The sequence below is a fragment of the Varroa jacobsoni genome, unplaced genomic scaffold, assembly GCF_002532875.2.
Source record: "Varroa jacobsoni isolate VJ856 unplaced genomic scaffold, vjacob_1.0 scaffold_462, whole genome shotgun sequence".
Classification (NCBI taxonomy): domain Eukaryota; kingdom Metazoa; phylum Arthropoda; class Arachnida; order Mesostigmata; family Varroidae; genus Varroa; species Varroa jacobsoni.
Genome location: NW_019213364.1, coordinates 262,307 through 280,493, shown reverse-complemented (window position 1 = coordinate 280,493; position 18,187 = coordinate 262,307). Strand labels below are relative to the sequence as shown.

General features: G+C 40.4%; 2 protein-coding genes and 1 long non-coding RNA gene across 7 annotated transcripts in view; 1 reads left to right on the top strand and 2 right to left on the bottom strand.

Moving 5' to 3' along the window:
• The first annotated feature begins 9,347 nt into the window (after positions 1–9,347).
• Positions 9,348–16,224, top strand: LOC111260637 (ganglioside GM2 activator). Its single transcript, XM_022833550.2, has 4 exons — positions 9,348–9,908; positions 11,986–12,165; positions 12,879–13,073; positions 14,905–16,224. The coding sequence occupies exons 1-4, from the start codon at positions 9,831–9,833 to the stop codon at positions 15,073–15,075; spliced, it is 624 nt and encodes a 207-aa protein (XP_022689285.1). The 5' UTR covers positions 9,348–9,830; the 3' UTR covers positions 15,076–16,224.
• Positions 10,010–15,020, bottom strand: LOC147753471 (uncharacterized). The gene is made up of 3 exons (XR_015311142.1): positions 14,921–15,020; positions 11,870–12,135; positions 10,010–11,206 (listed from the first exon to the last, which is right to left on the bottom strand). It is a non-coding gene; the product is annotated as an uncharacterized LOC147753471 (long non-coding RNA).
• A 359-nt stretch (positions 16,225–16,583) lies between the features above and the next one.
• Positions 16,584–18,187, bottom strand: part of LOC111260639 (uncharacterized) — a 6,834-nt gene continuing 5,230 nt past the window's right edge. For all 5 annotated transcript variants that reach the window (XM_022833553.2, XM_022833554.2, XM_022833556.2 and 2 more), the window contains exons 2-3: positions 17,506–17,732; positions 16,584–17,336 (exon numbers count right to left, since the gene is read on the bottom strand). In XM_022833553.2, coding sequence (XP_022689288.1) covers positions 17,156–17,336; positions 17,506–17,732 — 408 coding nt within the window. In that variant the 3' untranslated portion in view covers positions 16,584–17,155. The remainder of the gene's footprint in view (positions 17,337–17,505; positions 17,733–18,187) is intronic.

The window sequence follows — 18,187 nt, the reverse complement described above, 5'->3', positions numbered from 1 at the left end:
CGACCAAAAGCGTAAACCGGAAGTAGATGGCGTTTTTGTCTAATTAATTAATATCTGAGTTCCAAGCCCAACTTAGCTCCGGTGCCAAAATAAAGGACTGTGACAGCCTATCTAAGTGAAATTAATTGCTTTTGATTTTGTTCAACTTGATTTCGATGATAATTTTAATGAAAACTTCATTTTAAAGAGCCATGTCACGAGTATTTGACAGTTTTCTTGGAGATGGCCCGGCTTTGGTCGTGGCAGGATTTCTTTTAAGTTTGTTGAAGCTTGCAAATGGTAACAGGAGGATCACTCTAAATTCCAGTCCCGCCAGATTCTATCTAAGTACATGCCATCTTTTTAAATGCAGATTCGGAAACAAAGAGACGAACGTCCTTCTGACTCAAGGTTGCACTTTAGGGAAAAAAAACGCAAGTAGTATTTGAAGCTCGACGTTCCGCTGTGTTTGCTTTGCCGAGGGATCTCTTGAATGCATTTGCAACGTATCGATTTAGTGGGCAGCGTGGCCACCCTCGAACTACATACAACTGCGGGTTGACCTATGAACTCAATAGATTTAACTGCAAACCAAATCCGGTATCTATCAGTCTGCGGATTCGGCAAAAGCAGCTATACCTCAAACCGATAACGCCTTTAGCTACGACTGTTTGTATAACTCTTTTTATACCTAACCTTTATAACTACTCGACATTCGACAACAGCAGTTGATACGTCAAGTTACAACTTGTTTTTTTGTGTATCACACCGATATTTCTTCCCAGTGGCAAAACGTTTCCTTGCCACAATACAGGCACAAGGATTGTAGCAGCGTCACCATTTGTCAATGGATAAAGAACGTCTTGATAACGGGAGGTTTGAACGTTGGGATCTATCGTATCACCGATGTTAACAGTAGCCGCTTGGTCAGCGACCCCGATACGTTTGCCGCCTAACGTAGAAAAGTCTACACGGTAATCACCCGGCAGTGCGTGTTTTCAACAGACCTCTTAACGGCTGAATGGATAGAGATTAGTTGTTTAACCTCATTGCTTTCGACTATTGAGGGTTTCTCTCTGTCTCTTCCAAAACCCTATCTCTCCCGGTTTGTCATGTGTCATGTATGAGCTAATCTACTTTGAACTATACGCTGACACAGCCCGTTCGTCGTAACGGACCTGAAGGGCTGCGCCTTCACATATAGATTAGTCAGTATTGTTGATGCCATGATATCCATCGTTGCTTTACGTGATAGGTAACGTGTCCGCGTACTGGTGCCCCAATGCACCTGTACACAACCGGGCTTCTCAGTGACTAATCCGTAAATCAGTTATACGACGACGGAGAAAGCTCGTTCGTTTCTATAGATGAAGAAACGAGCGTTTGATTCTACCTGTTAACAGAGTGCATGTTGAACTTGGAACTTGCTCAAGATTCAATTGGGCACAAACATCAAATATATGTCGTGTGCTATAGCATTTAATCCTTTCAAACCACTTTCATTCGATTGATATTTGTTTTTAGTTGGTCGCATTTGCCTTAGGAAAGAATAGGGATTTCAGACGCCCCAGTAGAATATGCGTACAAAAACAGAGCAATGCCATTTTCTTTGCTGCTCATTCCAATTTTCATATCAGCCATTTTTTGTATATATTCATCTTCGTCGAGCCTCACATGAGGCGCGAAGGTATAACTCGATAACGTTTGACCATGTGTTCTATGATGTGTTTTTTTTTTGGCTCTGTTCGGGTTTATATTTGTCTATGTTTAAAAGCTTACCGAGCCTCGTCCTTTGCTGTCCAGTCTGGTAGTGGCTTACTTTGCATTTCTAGGCGGATTTTGCCACCATTGTGTCATACGTCATTTGTCAGTTGTTTGTAAGGTGCCCTGCTTACCTCGCGGGCGTGACATACTTAAAAAGCAAATGTAGTGAATGGTACCCTGTACATGTGCGCCATCAACCGTCGACACTTCATAGTCTCGATCGGCGCCCCACAGTTAAGAATTTCTGTCGGGTGTCCTTCAGTTGCCTCATTGAGCAGCTATAAAAACGATCTGTAATTGCCGTTAGTGATAGCAGCCACACGGTTCTCTGTTTATTTCGATTCAACTTCATTTGTTCAGTATTCACTTCATCACCGGGTCAACGACGTGCCACAACATTTGACATGACCATAAGCCCCCGCAGCTACTTCGCAGAGTAGGAATCTGATGTTGCCAGATATACTAGCCAAGGGCATCCGCTGTTTCATTTCGACCCATGGGATTGTGCTATAATCGAATGCATAATAGCCACTCTGCTACCCACTCTGGTTGCTTGGTGGAGCGTATAAAAACATATCAATTTTTTTCGTATATGCACAAACCGTATTCGTGCTTGCAGCTGGGGCTTCGTCCTAAAATCTACAGCTTTGGCTAGTATCACTTTTCCATTTGTTATCGGTTTGTAAAGCTAACACAACTGCCGTCAACAGTTTCGATGAACTCAGGGGCATAATGGCACGATACACAAACGTTAGCTAAATAGTTTCACGATTTAAAGATCCTGCATTTCTTACAATGAAAATCGGTAACTGCCGATAGCATTGACATTACGCTCAGTCGCGCAGAACTTTGTTTATTAATATTAGACACTGGTGCATGTTTTGTTTTTGCAGGGATCGCAAGAAAAATATTTGACTAGGTAAGCTTTTCAATACTCTAGGTAGTGATGGTAATTTTTTTCTATGCTGTTCTATTCTTTTCAAAAACACCCTTGTTATGAGAAGTCGGTCTTCTCGGAGCGAGTTGATTCAGTAGGAAAGTAGTAGACTGTTGATTGTTCAGTGTGCTTTTTCCATTTCCGGTCCAATAAGTTACTACTTTTGTAATGAAGTTGTGTTGTGAACGGTAGTCTAAGACGCTAAGTTATTTCATCAGGACTTAAGTAAAACCACTTAGGATAAATTCCTGGAGGCCGTTTTAGTCGTAGTGTTCAAATACTGGGGACGTAGCAGGAATTGTTGTTTCTCTCGTGAGGCCATGTTATCTTTTACAAGCGACCTTATAAACAGTATAAATTGTCTAATATTTCTAGCATTCCATATACGCACATTCAATAAACGTAGGCCCATCAGATATATATTCTAGTATCATTTTACCTATACAATTGACAAATGCATAAAAAAATTTAATTTTAGGCTAACAATGGTAGAAAGTATAAAGTCACTGGCGGCGGCCGACGTCATTCGATAAAAACAGCTGAATCATGCCACTATAAGTCGGTGCTAGTTTGACTACTGCTAGTACTTCAAAGAACAGAACTAGGAAAGTACGTACGTACTGCTACTCATCTCACCAATAGTGGCGACCTCGCCAGCTGACTAATGATCATATAGGTATATGTACTTCGCAAGCAACCGCAATTTCAAATTTCACTAATGCCGGAGACCTTTATAACTGGTATGTTCAGACTAAGAAAGGCTTGCTCGGATTAGGACGAAGTAGATTTAAAGAATAGGCTAAGTAAATTTTGATTCATTCGAAAATATTTGTACTCGATCTGTGGCTTGTAGTGCGTGATTAATAATATAACTGTTTTGTTTTGCCTTTCTACTTCTCTCTCTTTACATATATAAAACACAGTTCTGGGGTCTGGTGTTGTGTAGCCAGAACGCGTACGTTCAGTTGCCGCGCTAACGGTCCATGAGTCGAAATAGCGGGCAGCATTTATATTTTCATTTTCGGAGACTATATCATAGTAAAAGATGCCCCTGATGTCCGTTACAAGTATGACTATCACCTTAGGCTCGTACCTACTCGACACTTTTCTCCAGGGCAACGCTATGCCCTCGCCTGGTCCGTCTTCGACTGGCGGTAGAGGCAGGCTTCACGCTATGCCCTCGCCTGGTTCGTCTTCGACTGGCGGTAGAGGCACGCTTCACGCTATGGCGAATGTGCGCTCCAGGCAGGTTTTTTTATTGACTAAAGCTCTGCAAATTGCGCATGAAATACGCCGTAGGCAATTCCAGGCTTGAAATGAATTCAAGATAGGCCTATTTTGTATTTAGTTTCTGCATTTTCAGCATTTAAATCATAATACTGCACCGCGTTGCATATGAAATGCTAGATTTGAACGATAGAACCCTTAGACCCCAAACTCCGCTTTCGTCCAAAGCTTCCTCCATTGCAACAATGCATTCCTATGCTTCACATTTGGTCACGTTTCCGCTGGTCTCCAGTCTTTACTATTGTAACGTCTGCACCACTCACGGTACCGTGCAATCTTTGATGAATTTCCGCAGTGCTGTGGCCCTCGAGGAACGAAAACCTTACTACTGAGCGTTGATTCTCAAAACAGAAAAATGTTTTTCCCTCCGAACTTATTTGTCGTCAAGTAAACTCGGCCCGTTTTCAGCCAGAGGTTTCTAGCGTATTTTCCAGCCAAATTTCGTCTGCTAGTATCAAAAGTGACTCAATCTGAAAGTCTATAGGATACGCTAAGGATAGTTTAATATCTTACACAAAATTTTGAATTAAATTGTACCAGAGCCATTCAACTGACTGATTAGATCGATCACAGTGAGCAACGGTTCACTAGGCATTCCGAATATGAAAAGATATATTCGATATACAGGCCAGTCTTATTAGTTCGAATATAATCAGTTGGAGTTTACCTATTTCGAAGTTATTAGATATTTTATGATTTCCCATATAGGTTTTTAGAAAAAAAAAAAAAAAAACTATTAATACAGGCACCAAACGTCCAAAATGTAAAATTTAGGTTAAATTTGCTCTCTGCAAATCCAACTAACACGGGGGCTAGGCTACATGACCTTTGTGAATGAATAAAGTTACTTTTTAATTCTGCTATTTATATGAATCTCCAGACTTTGCGATCCAACAATTTTTGTAAAAGACTGCCCTGAGAGCAAGCAATTATGATTAGGTTAAGGCTATTTAGGTTACATATTGAATGAGAATAAACCTTTCAAATAAAGATAAGAGGTTTCAGATGACCATTTTAGTTGCTTAAACATCTTTCTACGAGGATGTTCTAACCATAACTTTATCAGATTTGAACTTACTTACAAAAGAGATGACCTATCTGGGCTTCCTTTGTCGCCAAAAGCATGATCATACGTTCGAAAAATCTCAAAACCGAAATGCTCCGCAGACCTTCATCTAAATGTAAATTGCTCTATTCACTCACTCGTTGGCGCTATGATCCAATACGTTCAGACTCAAACGGGGCTGATAACGCTTCAAATGAAACGAAAGAGTAGATGCATATTGTAAGATCGTAGGGGGTAAAGCGTGCGGAACACTTAAGCGATCATCATGTACGTTTTCGGGCAAATGATTTCGCTTCTTATTCCAGCTGTTTGGAGGCCCTAGTTTTCATTTAAATGTTAGGTTAAACAAACTCAGGTTTATTCAGCATTTACACTAGTAACGATATTTACAATTATTCTAGCTTTAAAGCAATGCGGCCGACGATTGGCCTACCTCTGTGGATGTCTACTTCAACTAAATCCTAATCCGCATTCCTAATCCGACTGTGTTTCCACCCGAGGATTTACGACCCAGTCACGACGTAGACGATTACCAATGAGCAAAGCGCCAATTCAATATATCAGCGACTCGATTCTTAAATGAGAGCCCATTGAATTATTTCGTTTTTCGTACATTTGTTCGTTACTTTCTTCGTTAGTGGAAACGATCTTTTGAATATTTGTATTATTTTAAATATTAGTGTTGCATTTTTCTTATCAGTTACTACTCTTAATTCAATAGCAGTGAACGGGATCATTTTGAACGCGCACAATGTACCTAAACAACTGGTGTTTCAGAATACAAATGCCGGTACCCTTAGTTATTTTCTGACATTTTTGTTGCACTTATGAGGGTTTTTGTTTGCCCAAATGCAGATGCACCCGCTTCGCTGTTGATTGGCGCAGAATATTTTTTAGGGTAACGTTATTTGGGTATTGCTTCAATTCATCCGTCGTAATTGACACTGAATGAACGGGAAAAGCTACTGCCTCAAGGACAGTTCAGGCCGTCGGTATACGAACGCTTTAAGCAGTCGTAAAGGTGCTTGTTTTAGCTGTACTGACGATAGTATTAATCGTCAGGCCAATGTGTTTAATGTTTTAGGTGAAGTCGGTTTTTGGGCAAACAATACTCTGAACAGATGTCTCTGATATTAGTTCGTGTACATTTTTCATATAAAGAGCTCAGTCGTGACGAATTTAAGCGAATTGTTGTGTGCAGTTTCTCTTATTTACCTACGCCTGTCACGGAAAGCTAGTCGAATATCTGAGCGTACCAGCAGATGCTGACGGACGCGCTTGTTTCAGACGCGGTAAGATCAGTTGCGTTATCTATAGGCGTGCTTTAATCTACGGTTATTATTTGCTACTTTTCTCTAGTATATGTAATGGCTTATTATAGAATCGGTGACTATCTGTTGAGTGTAAGCAGAAATCTGAATAGCATCGTCGGTTCCCGAATAGAAAACAACGTCGTCAGCTGCTGTTTACGTGAGTCTGCCCGCGATGTGAATCTCTGGGTATCACCGAGCATGGCCTTATTATTAGGTACATTGATAGAAGACGGTGCAATCGTCAATCGTAAATTTTATCATAAATCTGTTATATCTGTAAGGTTGACTATGCTATAGTGCATATAGTAATTTTCGCATTCGTATCAAACGATGCTAGCGGTTCCAGTGGAACGCTGAAATACGTTTATTAGGCACAGTTTTTTCTGCCTGCGACGTATTGGGTCGTGGTCTTCAAATGGCGCGTTTCTGATGTGTAAGGTTCATGAAAACTTCATGCACAGATAATAACTTCAAACAAACGTTATATATACATATATATATATATATATATATGTGTGTGTATGTGCGTGTCGCTACAGAGAGAAATACTCACGCTCATCTGCATTATAGAAGTAAGAAAAATGTCGATGGAATGGTCAAATGAGATTGGTGTCGGCGGTAAGCCATTGCATTAATCGTTCCTATCAATGCACTAGGCACATTGTCAATGATCTAGAGTAAAAATCGAAGATTTGAGCACGGTATTCTTTTTATGAAATATATATTCTTCCTATACTACATGGTAGTCCGTAGAACAGCCGTTCGAATTGCTATCCACACCATGGCAGCTCAGCTAAACAAATCACGGATCTTCACCGGAGTATCCCAGTTACTTCATTTATTCCATTATTTGTTCGACAACTTCTATCTCCTCACTCCGGTGGTCAAAATTGAAGTGACTGACTGACTGACAGACAGCGTGGTCGGATAATCTAGCAAAGGTCGTTGAACGACGCTGAGGAGAGAAGCCTTGCCAGTATAACCGCCGTCGCTTCATCTATGCAATCCGCACAGTTTTCGTAAAAGGTAAGCACATGCATATAACAGGCCAGGGTCACAAAAGCTTATTTACCACTCATATAATGGATGCATACTTTTTTTCAGTGCAGCATATAATCTCTGCTAGCGCAAAGACGAAAGTACTGCCAAAACTGGGTTGTCCATTGTCCTCTTATAGCCCTTCCGTAATTTTTATGTGCCGATGACCTATAATTATGCTTACCAGCAACTCCTTGTTGAAAATATTAACATTCATCTGATTAAACCTAAAATTGTACCAACTTGGCTAACCCGTTAATTTGTAATGTCTGTGGTGAAAGCTCTACAAGCGTCTCTTCTAGGATAAAATTATAATTAATACATTTAAAGATTAGAGCTTTCAGCAATGACAGGACCAATTAAATAATTTGGAGAATAAAGTTTTCCGAAGACTGCTGAAATGCCTACATGTACATAAGAATTTGATTATTAAGGTAATTTTTGGCTTTTTATTAAAATAGCCTTTTTGTGTTCAGTTACTTCACATGTACTGAAGTCTATCGCTTTTCGACAGATCAAAGGTTAGATTTCATCGTTAATGGACTAAATACCTAGTAGATTTTGTGTATAGGCTTGGTAGCTGAGATGCCGAGAAGATAGATAAATCAGCAATCCGCTATAGAAGACTACTTTAGCTACACAGAGACGGGGGTAAATTGAATTCGTGCTTCACAGATTATAAGACGAGTGGTCCTCGTTGACGTAACTCTATCCACCTGATGCCCAGTACTATGGGGACATCGTCTCCAGCATCAACAGCACTATCTGATGCTGCGACTGTATACCCCAGCCTATACTGAATCCGCCGGTATCGAGAGCAGGAATCAACTGGGCGGGCGTTCGTCGCTAGCTCATTTCGTTCTTTATACATGCACCTCCATAAACTCCTGAAACGCGTTCAAATGTACATACAGAAAGAGAAAACGGAAAGATGATTGGACAATACGTGTTCGCTTTCTCCCCTGTTCTGTCCTAAAGCGTTCGAACGGGAACCAAAATCCTCACCGTCATCATCGCCATCACCCACCACTCACCTTCTCCTCCTACGACGAGTGACCTGTTCCTACGCCGTTAGTGCCTGTAGCTCAATCGCATTCGCGCGCCACATATCTGCGTCGGGTGCGCGTGGTGACCTCTTTTCCTGCTTTGGCCTCTGGCCGTTTGCTCTTAACCCAGATATTCTGTTGTTGCGCAAACTGGCACGGATCCGAGCAATGTCAAAAGCGCTTGGCTACAACGATTGCTGCTGTCGTCGGTGCTGCTCCTGCGTTATTTGATAATTCCTGTGTGTACTGATCCAGCCGCAATGAGATTGTGCATGCGTGTGTTCGGGTCCACTTTACGAAGAGTTAGCATCGGCGTTTTTTTGCTTGCCAGCGGTATAAACAACGGACAGCGCGACCAATGACGGACGTGTGGTCTGATGACTTCGACTCCGATTCGAAGCGATCATCTTGTACAACTTTTGCCTAGCGTCTGTCGCGCTTTCCCTGCATCTCCATCTTCGTCCATATCTTCCTATCTCACCTTCTCCGTATATCTTTTCTATGGCAACTACTGCGCTTGGTAGCTGGTCGCGCGCGCGACCCCAGCCGTCCTCACCATCGTGTCGCTGCTTCTGCTGTTATCCACAATTCGACCGTTACGCCGTTAGCTATTCTCGCGGTAAAAGCGGCGCTCAGCGTCAAGCACCGTCGGCAGCACCCCGTGGCACGCTGCAATCCAAAATCTGGAGCTAGTTAAAGCCAACAGGAGCCCGAACCGCCGTTGAGCTCCAGTTCGAGCTGATGCAGAAGAGCTCTCGCAGAAAAACACAACGACAATAGCAGAAGCCTGCACCACTGAGCTCTCCTCTCTTTTCCATAGCGACTGCCGTAGGTCCCTCCTGCTGTCGCTTTGCTCGCTGCCGTCGGTACCTTGGCAATCCAGGCAAAGGTAACGCTTCGTTTTCGTTCTTCTTTTTCTCCTGGCAAGACTTGACAGAACTGTGTCTGCTTCGCCAGCCGTCGCATAATAGTCTTCAGAAAACTACTAAAGACTGGTCTTGATGTTCAAGACTGGGCCGCTAGTGCTTTATTTATACTAGCATAGTGTTTCAAAAAGACGTGCTTACTGAATGTTTGAAAATTATTTTGTTTATCTAGTGATAACGCTATGAGACCGTTAGGCGCGGTCTAACGTGTAGTGTTTGTGCTCTCTGTAGCCCTCTGTATTTAACGGCGAGCCGGTGTTGCCACGAGAGTTCGCTATCCATCGAAGATACAATGACATATTGGCTTTAAGTAACTGAGTATAATAAATATTAGATATAGTTAAAGGGCCCGTGGCTCCGCGCAACTCGATTGTTCCGCCAGCTATTGCGGTTGACTCCGCTCGGATCAATTGCAAGAGTTCTTGTAACTGCCACAAAAAAAGAAGACACCTATTCCTAACCTGTTGTTCCAGTATGCTGTGGTGGATCGTGCCTATTTTGATTCACACAGCAATCGTAGTTGGAGTATCTGACAGTGGAACGGGACCCAAGGTACGAAGCCGTTGCATTCTCCATAAATCATTCAGACGTAGTAACCATGAGCTGCTCAATTTTTCACCGCCTCTTATAAAGTTATCCAAGTAGGGCTGAAAGTTAGCAGAAAGATTGCGTCGTTATTTTTTTTTTGCCTTTTAGGCACGTAAACCTAAATAAATATAGCTTGTTTTTACGAAAGAGCGTAAATGAGGTGTAATTGTCTGCCATTGTAGTTCGTCTCATGAGCGCACGCTTGTAATTGCCGCACGTTTGGCTTTTAGAGTATTTTATCGAACTCGAAGGAAGTAGCAGTGGCGTTTTTTTTTTCACTTTCCATTTTCCAATTTTATTTAGGCAGTGCGATAATAGATATAGTTGTACTTCAAAATGTCCCAGAAACACCGAGTACGCAGCAGCAGCAGCATAGGTCCATGAACCAAGTATAACTGGCCACTCGAGTCATGCGTGGCATATACACAGATCTATTATGCTATGAAGCCTTTTCGTTATGTTGCATACGCGGGCATGTCGTATCCATTATTTCTTACTTCGCATTTAACCTATGGGACCTGAGGGTCAGGGACGCTTGTCTTCGACCTCACGATGACCCGTTGTTGTCATCTTGTACCGATCGGATAGGTCTTCCTCCAGCTGTTCATGAAAACGCCTGGCCTAAACCCCAGCGATCACTGCTAACCTCTAATTTGTATATAGGTATCGCATAAGATATTAGTTATTTCTCATAACTTCAAGAAGCTCTTTCCCAGAAGTAAAGCTTTCTGGGTTTCCCTAAATATTTTTCGAAAGCTTTTCCGCACCATAAGGACAAAGGTAAGTTTGTTCCATACAAAAGAGCATACATAGCAGATATCACAAATGACAAAGGATATTTATGGTAAACGAATAAGGATAGCTTGATATATCCTGAGTTTTTTACAAATCAGAGCATGCACATAGTAAACAGTATGCTTGCTAGCATCGGGTGTACAGTGCTTCGTTTTAGACATAATATTATGTTTAGAATTCAAATTTTAAATATTGACTTATCTCGCAGGATCTACTTTGACAACTTCACACTTTCATTCAGTAAGTTTATAGCGAAAATCTCTATGTGGGGATGCTGGGCGCTGTGCGCTGAAGACAATGCAGACAATGTCGTTTCAGGAACAGTTGTCGCAACAACGACCGCCATTGACCGTTGATGAGCGCAACAAATGCATAGCTGATTTAGTATATCGGATTGATCAGAGACGGAACGGTTGAATTATTACCATTGAGCGTCGCTCCCTCGAACAATTACCTGAAACACTAACCTGAAAGAGGCTTTAAACGCCAATCATTTAATTCGACCTCTAATAAACCTACTTTTAGGTGAATAAAAGAAGCTGAAGAATGGTGATGTGATCTGGCTGAGAAAGAAGATCTTGACGACTCTATTTCGCTCTATTATAGCTCTAAGGACGATAGTACATTTGCTATTGGCGATGATCAGTAATATTTGTTTTGTAAAACAAGGTTAAAGGGAGCTACGAATGTCTTGCCTCTCTAATATCTCTTCTATGTAGGAAGTGAGATTCTAATAACTTTCCGAAAAACAACTTCAACGTAAGTGTTTCAAAATCTCATTGGCAAAATATTATTACAAAATATGAATCTTATGGCGGGAAATAGTATATATATATATTCACATATATTCATCACAATAGAAGCAGACACCTTTATATATTTGTGCAGCCACTTACTAAGTACTTTCTTTGCTTTGGCAAAATTTGATATAGGTCCGTCTGTGCCTCCTCTGTTGCCAAAAAAGAAATAAATGAAGTTTTTATTTTTTAGAATTATTAAATCGAAGCACGCACGTCACCATTTGGCGGAATCACAGGTTCCATGTAATGAATGTGTAGTTCTTTGGAACTTAATCATGTTGTTATGATATTCATAACAGCAAAAAGTTAAGTAAAACGTTACTTATATACCTGCATAGTTTAGCAGTCTCCCTCTGCTTCATACGTGTTGAACAAATATCACTTGCTGGCACCAAAAAAGTTCAAGTTGGCACTTTTTTTTTTCTAACGTTCCGACGTTCTTTCAGGTGCCTTCGCGACGAGGTTTTGCGCGACTGGAGACAGCTCATTGCGAAATCGCGGGAAGCCGACGACCTCTTCTTGAAATTCGAACGGTGGCAATTAGCCCGAATCCTATTGAATTGCCGGGCCGGTTCCGGGTGCAAATCGAGTTCAAACTACGAGAAACGTTCAAAGATAAACTCTCTGTAAGCAATGAGTCGCTTTAAAATCAACTTAGCGTAGGACTATAGCAGTTAACGTATCGATCGTTTCGGCTTGGTGTCTAACAGGGCACCAGCCCCACAACTGGAACAGGACGTAATTTTCATACAATAAAACGACAAGCTGAATCGGGCGCGAGGCAAACGATGTAGTGTTATATGTAGAATGCACTCATTGAAGCTTTAATGGAAGACGAAGATTAAATATACATAACTAGTACGCATTGTGAACAATGTGTCTCCAAAGTATATCAGTCAGCAGGCGTGTCGCCAGACCCACAGCTTATAGCTGCTATTGATAAATCATGAAACGAGATTCGATACTCACGAAGATGTCTATTTAGAAGGGTTGTAATACGCGCTGATGCTATCTAGTTTGCGCAGGAACGCTAGAAATGTTATTATTATGTTGACTGACTTCGACCTAGGACTGCACGTCTTTGCCCAAAGCCTGTAGACTGATAAAGTGGGGCCTAAAACTTGCGTAGATGGATAAACTTATCCTTAGTTAAAAAATATGAAACCGTTCGCAACCCGTAGTAAAAACACTCGTTGAAGCTGATTCGCCTGCACGACGAAGCCTTCTTATGTAGGCTTTTAGGTTATAGAAAAAAAAAATGTTTTATTAAAAATGGTTATTCATCTAATAACTAACATGGCTGAACCTTTACTTGCTGTACATATGTTATTTATTGCAGCTTTCGCTTGAAATGCATAAAAAATTCCATATTCTTTTTGGTCTGTATACGTGGATCAAAATCCCTTGCCTCAGTGCAACAGGCGTCGGATCTTGTACCTACGAGGATATGTGCCATTTAGAGATGTTCAATGGAACTCAGTGCCTCGACGTGATAACTAGAAAGGAGGCTGATTGCCAATGTCCATACAACAAGGTTCGTTGAAATTCACACATTTTTTAACCTGTAGTATCTGAAGTACACTTATCATTTTGGGGTTTCGAATGGGGTTTCTGGTTGAAACGACAACGTCTTGCCGATCCCATCAACACATACCCGTGCGTATGATGACGTAACGGAAGTTAGAACTTCCCTACACCGGTTCTATTGTCTACCCTCAACCCCCATAACAAACAACTTGTCGCTGACATACTTTCTTTGTTTAGCCGAATATGGTACTTTGTATGGATCCATGTGGTATCACTGCAATGTATTCATTTAGCTCAAAAATCACGTTTATCCTGTACATTCTACATTGTTCTGTATAGTGCCTGAAGCACACGGAATAAGCTTTCCAAGTGTACGCGCATAACATTTGACTATCGCGCAGCATTAAAAAAAAAAAAACTAGAAACAATGAGCAAAAACAAAAATTTAATCCATACATTAGCCAAGATACCATGCTTTGTTTTTTCATCAAGCTTATGTTACAAATGTTGCCCTTAAAATGCTTGCTTTCGTGAACCATTCGATTGTAACTCGTTTTCGTAGTTGATCGATATATCAAACGCTCTGTATTTCTGTCTGTTTCGACATTCGTATTTGCCAAAAGAAGGATCTAGCCTATTTCAAAGTTTCTTAGTTTCTAACGCGTCGCCTGTGTATTTGGCAAATTTTAGTCAGGCTTACTGTTACGATAGGCCAACAAAGAAAGCGCTCACCTTAGCCCACAAGATTGTAGGCAGCTAATGTGCTACCCGTTTAGTCGCACATAAATCACGTATACTGAAAGCGGTAAAAGATTAAACGTTTCCCGTTACTAAGCGCTAAAAGCTCTTTTAATAGGTAGACAATTATATTCGTCATATATATGAATCGTCGGGAAATTTTTTTCAGTTTTCAGAGAGACAGTCTCCGAAAGTATAACAGTGTATCTACACTAAATAGCCCATTGCGGTTTCCGCGATCGAAACTGACCGAGCGATGGACTTGAAACCAGTTGGTAAATTTGACAAAATTTATGAAAAATCAACTTGCTTTCGCAAACAGTCGTTTTCTTTCAAATCTAGTACTAATAATAAATAAAAAAAAAAAACAATAGTTAAGCCTTGCTTTGTGTCATTTACGCAGTATACTTAAAATGCGTACCTCAGAGATTAATATCTCTTATCAATACGGATACCGGTGTGGCAGTATAAATCACGCGGGTAATTGCTTTACCCTATCAATAATAGACTTAATAAACACAGAACGGTAGTTCAAACAAGTAATTTTTTGTTCATTCACATCAGCAAACAGAATCAATTTAGAGGCCGCGTAAGTTGCACCTAATTACAAATCGCCTACCGACATAGGGCAAGCTCACCCTCTTAAGTGAAGCGGTCTGATTATTTTTCAGCTTGGAAAATTAAGCAGTAAACAGGTTATGGGCATGGCATAATAAGAAACGCAGTAATTTTTGCCGTTTTTATTTAATTTTTGTTCCTTACCAAAATACATTACCGTACATCAAACAACGCCCAAATAGAAATGTTCACAAACTCTGTCCTGCGTCTATAAAGAACCTGTATAATCGCTGATTTCCTTATTTTGTACGAAAACGATCGTGATAGTCAGCGATAGTAGTAATAGCGTTAAGAGATAAATATAATAAGGAATACAACATCTTCAGATATTTGCTAGATTCAAGAGTAGGCCAAATGTAGAAAATTGAGTGAAAAATCGTGACAGGATGAACACCGAGCGGCATCAGGCGGCTACAAGCGAATTCCTTCAATTTATTAGATAAAAACTAATTGGTGCAGCATGATTTTTATTTGGGTTTTAGGGACACTGGCGTTTACCTGCAACTGAATTCTTCATCGAAGAGGTTCCCGAACTACCTGGTTTTCTTCTCGAGGGAGATTTTCACATTAAAGCAACTGTAAAACGTGGTGACAAGCACATTGCCTGCTATTCAACAAACCTCAAACTCAATCTGCACAAAAACGAAGTCTGAGCATGCGTCACCTTCGAGACGAGATTGAATGGCGACATGATGATGTCAAAAACTGACTTATTCTGTCGCCGTACTCTCGTACCACCATACCATTCGCATACTAGTACATATATTCTCCACATCGGAATGCATGATGATTTTCATGGAATGCGTCTCGGAATAAGACAGGCCAATGGCTTTCCGCGACTCTCAAACCATCCGACGGCCACTTCCCTGACGAATCGCCGATACGTCGTCGCAGGTTTGATTTAAAGTAACGAAATAGCTTTGGTGTAGGTACTTCTACGATCGCGCTGCAGCCCGAGTTTTGCCGCTTCTCTGTAAATAGAGTCGGAAAGTTTACGAGAAACTTTGTCACTTCCCAGGCAGCTGATAAAAACTTGTATATATAAATACAGTAGTAATTTAGTTATTTTCGCAGTATTGCCATATTCATAAGACGCCAATGAGGTAATAAAAAAAGAACTTGCGAGTAACGCGATAACGTATGCGTTGTGTTTCTATACGTATAAACTTGAGATCTTCATGTCACATGGCAGATTCATCATTCTTCATTTTCTACAGAAAAATGCACTGTATAATGGAGAGCGTATCTAAGTGCGCGACACATCTGTAATGTGAATACCTAAATATACACAAATATTAGTCAGTGAAGAACAGCAGCCATTGTTATAAGTATTGATTGCATTTAATTGAACTTGCATGGCATTTTACCATAGTATAATATATAAATTACAGTGATAACAAATGTGTTATGCTCATTCCCATAATCTATGTATGTTACTTTAACAAATGAATGGGATTTTTGGCTTGCTTGTACATATATTGAATGTTTAGGTTACACGACCGGTCTCATTCCTACAATTTAAGGTTTTTTGCAGTTTGGAAGCATTCTTGGAAGATTCATCGAACTTATACTTCCATTAAGTGCGTGTCTATTATTAATGTAATTGAAACTGCTGATGGTAGCACTGGCCTTAGCGCACGGATTTACCAATGATCCTCGACTGTTCGTTTCGAACGTTAGGCTAAGCAGGGACAATGAAACGCTCGCCATTGAAGACCTCGCCCCTTATGCTAGCAATAGAATTTTTTTCATTTTCAAGTAAAATAACATAGAAACAAGCAAGTGGCTTTACGACGAATATGCATATCGTATCTGAAGTTAGGTAGGGATCTGTATTCACAAGGCCATTTACAGCGTCCTTAGGAGTCCTTACTTTTTTACAAGTCGAATCTTCTTGAGCGTTAGTTAAAAATAAAACCGATAGTTTTTGAACGAAGTTATTGTTAACGCAAGCAGATAACTATTTTTTAATGACTCATTTAAGTCAAATTTCCAGTTTTCTATTTATGCTGTGGAGCAGAGCGGAACCTGTGTCATAAATAAGATCTAGAAAAACGAGAGTGTAATCTATAGCTTTTCATTTGTTGTTTGGAATTTCAGCCTAAATTGCGGTCTATGCTGTGGAGCATTTCGGGTCATTTATTGATTCAATACAGCCAACTGCCTGGTCAAAAAACCAAATTGTACTTATGACCAATCTTACATTTATTCATATACCAGACATTTTCGTCCAATACAGTATAAAGCAGCGATGCATATCAATTTCAATAATCAATACTTGGAGAGTGCTGCTCAATGTAAGCAAAGAGTAACCGATCCGACAAGAAGTCGTTTCAAGGCTTTCGGAACCTAAAAACATTTATCAACGCTGGTCTTTTGCGCAGATTAATACCCTCAGCTTAATCCTCACTAATTCGATTCACATGAACACACGTACATATTTGGAAGCTTGGTTCAACAAAAAATATGTGGACAAATGGTTGAAGGATCCATCTTCAACTTGGCACAGAAATCTAGCTCGCATCTAAAGCAATCATTTTTGTTTCAGCTATTCAAAAAAATTTAGCTAGAAGATACACATTTTTGGTCGTAGACGCAAGCTTCCATAACAGAAAATGTATCATCATACTTGGTCTACAATACTGAAATAGGCGAAATGACTTCTCAGGTCAGAGTGATGTATCAGACGTAGCTGTGCTTAAAACAGGTAAGTGACGAATAAATGCCGCATGCTTATATTCCATCTACATCAAGGTGGATAGTGTTTGCCACCGCGATCCATTCTTGGATTGCTTGTTGTGGATCAGCTTGTGATGGCTTCGTGCTCCAGTTGAAATAAGTCAGATGATCGAAACAGGCCTTTGCCTTAAGTGTGCGTGACTTGGCACCGGATATCGATGTAAATACGATGCCTCTGTCGATCAATAGTATGTGACAAAAAAAAAACACAGATATTAGCCCATTTTAATGATTGCATCAAATTTGAAAGTTGCAACATAACTAGCAGACTATACAACTCGATCGATACCATATGTATATTTGAGTATTGCATAGGGTACAAAAACTGTTTTATCGAAACTTACTTGTAGCCCTCGGGAACGGGAATTCGTGTGCCGACAAGCGGGTAACCCCGAAAATAAGCTTTGACCAGCTTTTTATCTCCGTCACTTGCCTCCTCCATGTATGTGTCAAATCTTTGTATCACGTTGGCTTTCCCTGAGAAGTGTACGGTACAAGGCAGCTGGCGCACCTCAGCCGCAGGAAGACTTTTTACATCTTCGCTGATCATCATGTCCGCCATTATAAACACCTTGATAATATCACAAAAACTAGGTCTAAGCAAAACCACATACTTGAAAGAGATAACGATATATACAATTTCTACTTTTGAAGTCAGGGCAGTGCTGTCGAACATTAAGCGACGTTTGATGGTTTAAGAGAACAGGCCGTGCAATTAAATTGCCTTCTTTATTCGTAAATACATATTTAAGTGCATCTATTTTATCACTAAAAAAAAAGATAAACGATACATAATTTATTTTGGAGGACGTCGAACTTAACAAAATCTTAAATAGCCGGTAGGATTTTAAATATTTGCCACCACTTCCTTGTTGTAGTGTAAGATAAGCCTGAGTAGCTAATCATATATTTATAAAAGAACAATAACATGATAAAAAACAAATAACGCGAACAAATTTCACGGAGAAATACTTTTGAGACCATCAAATTTTGATTGATTTGATATAGGGCTAGAAAACTTTATCC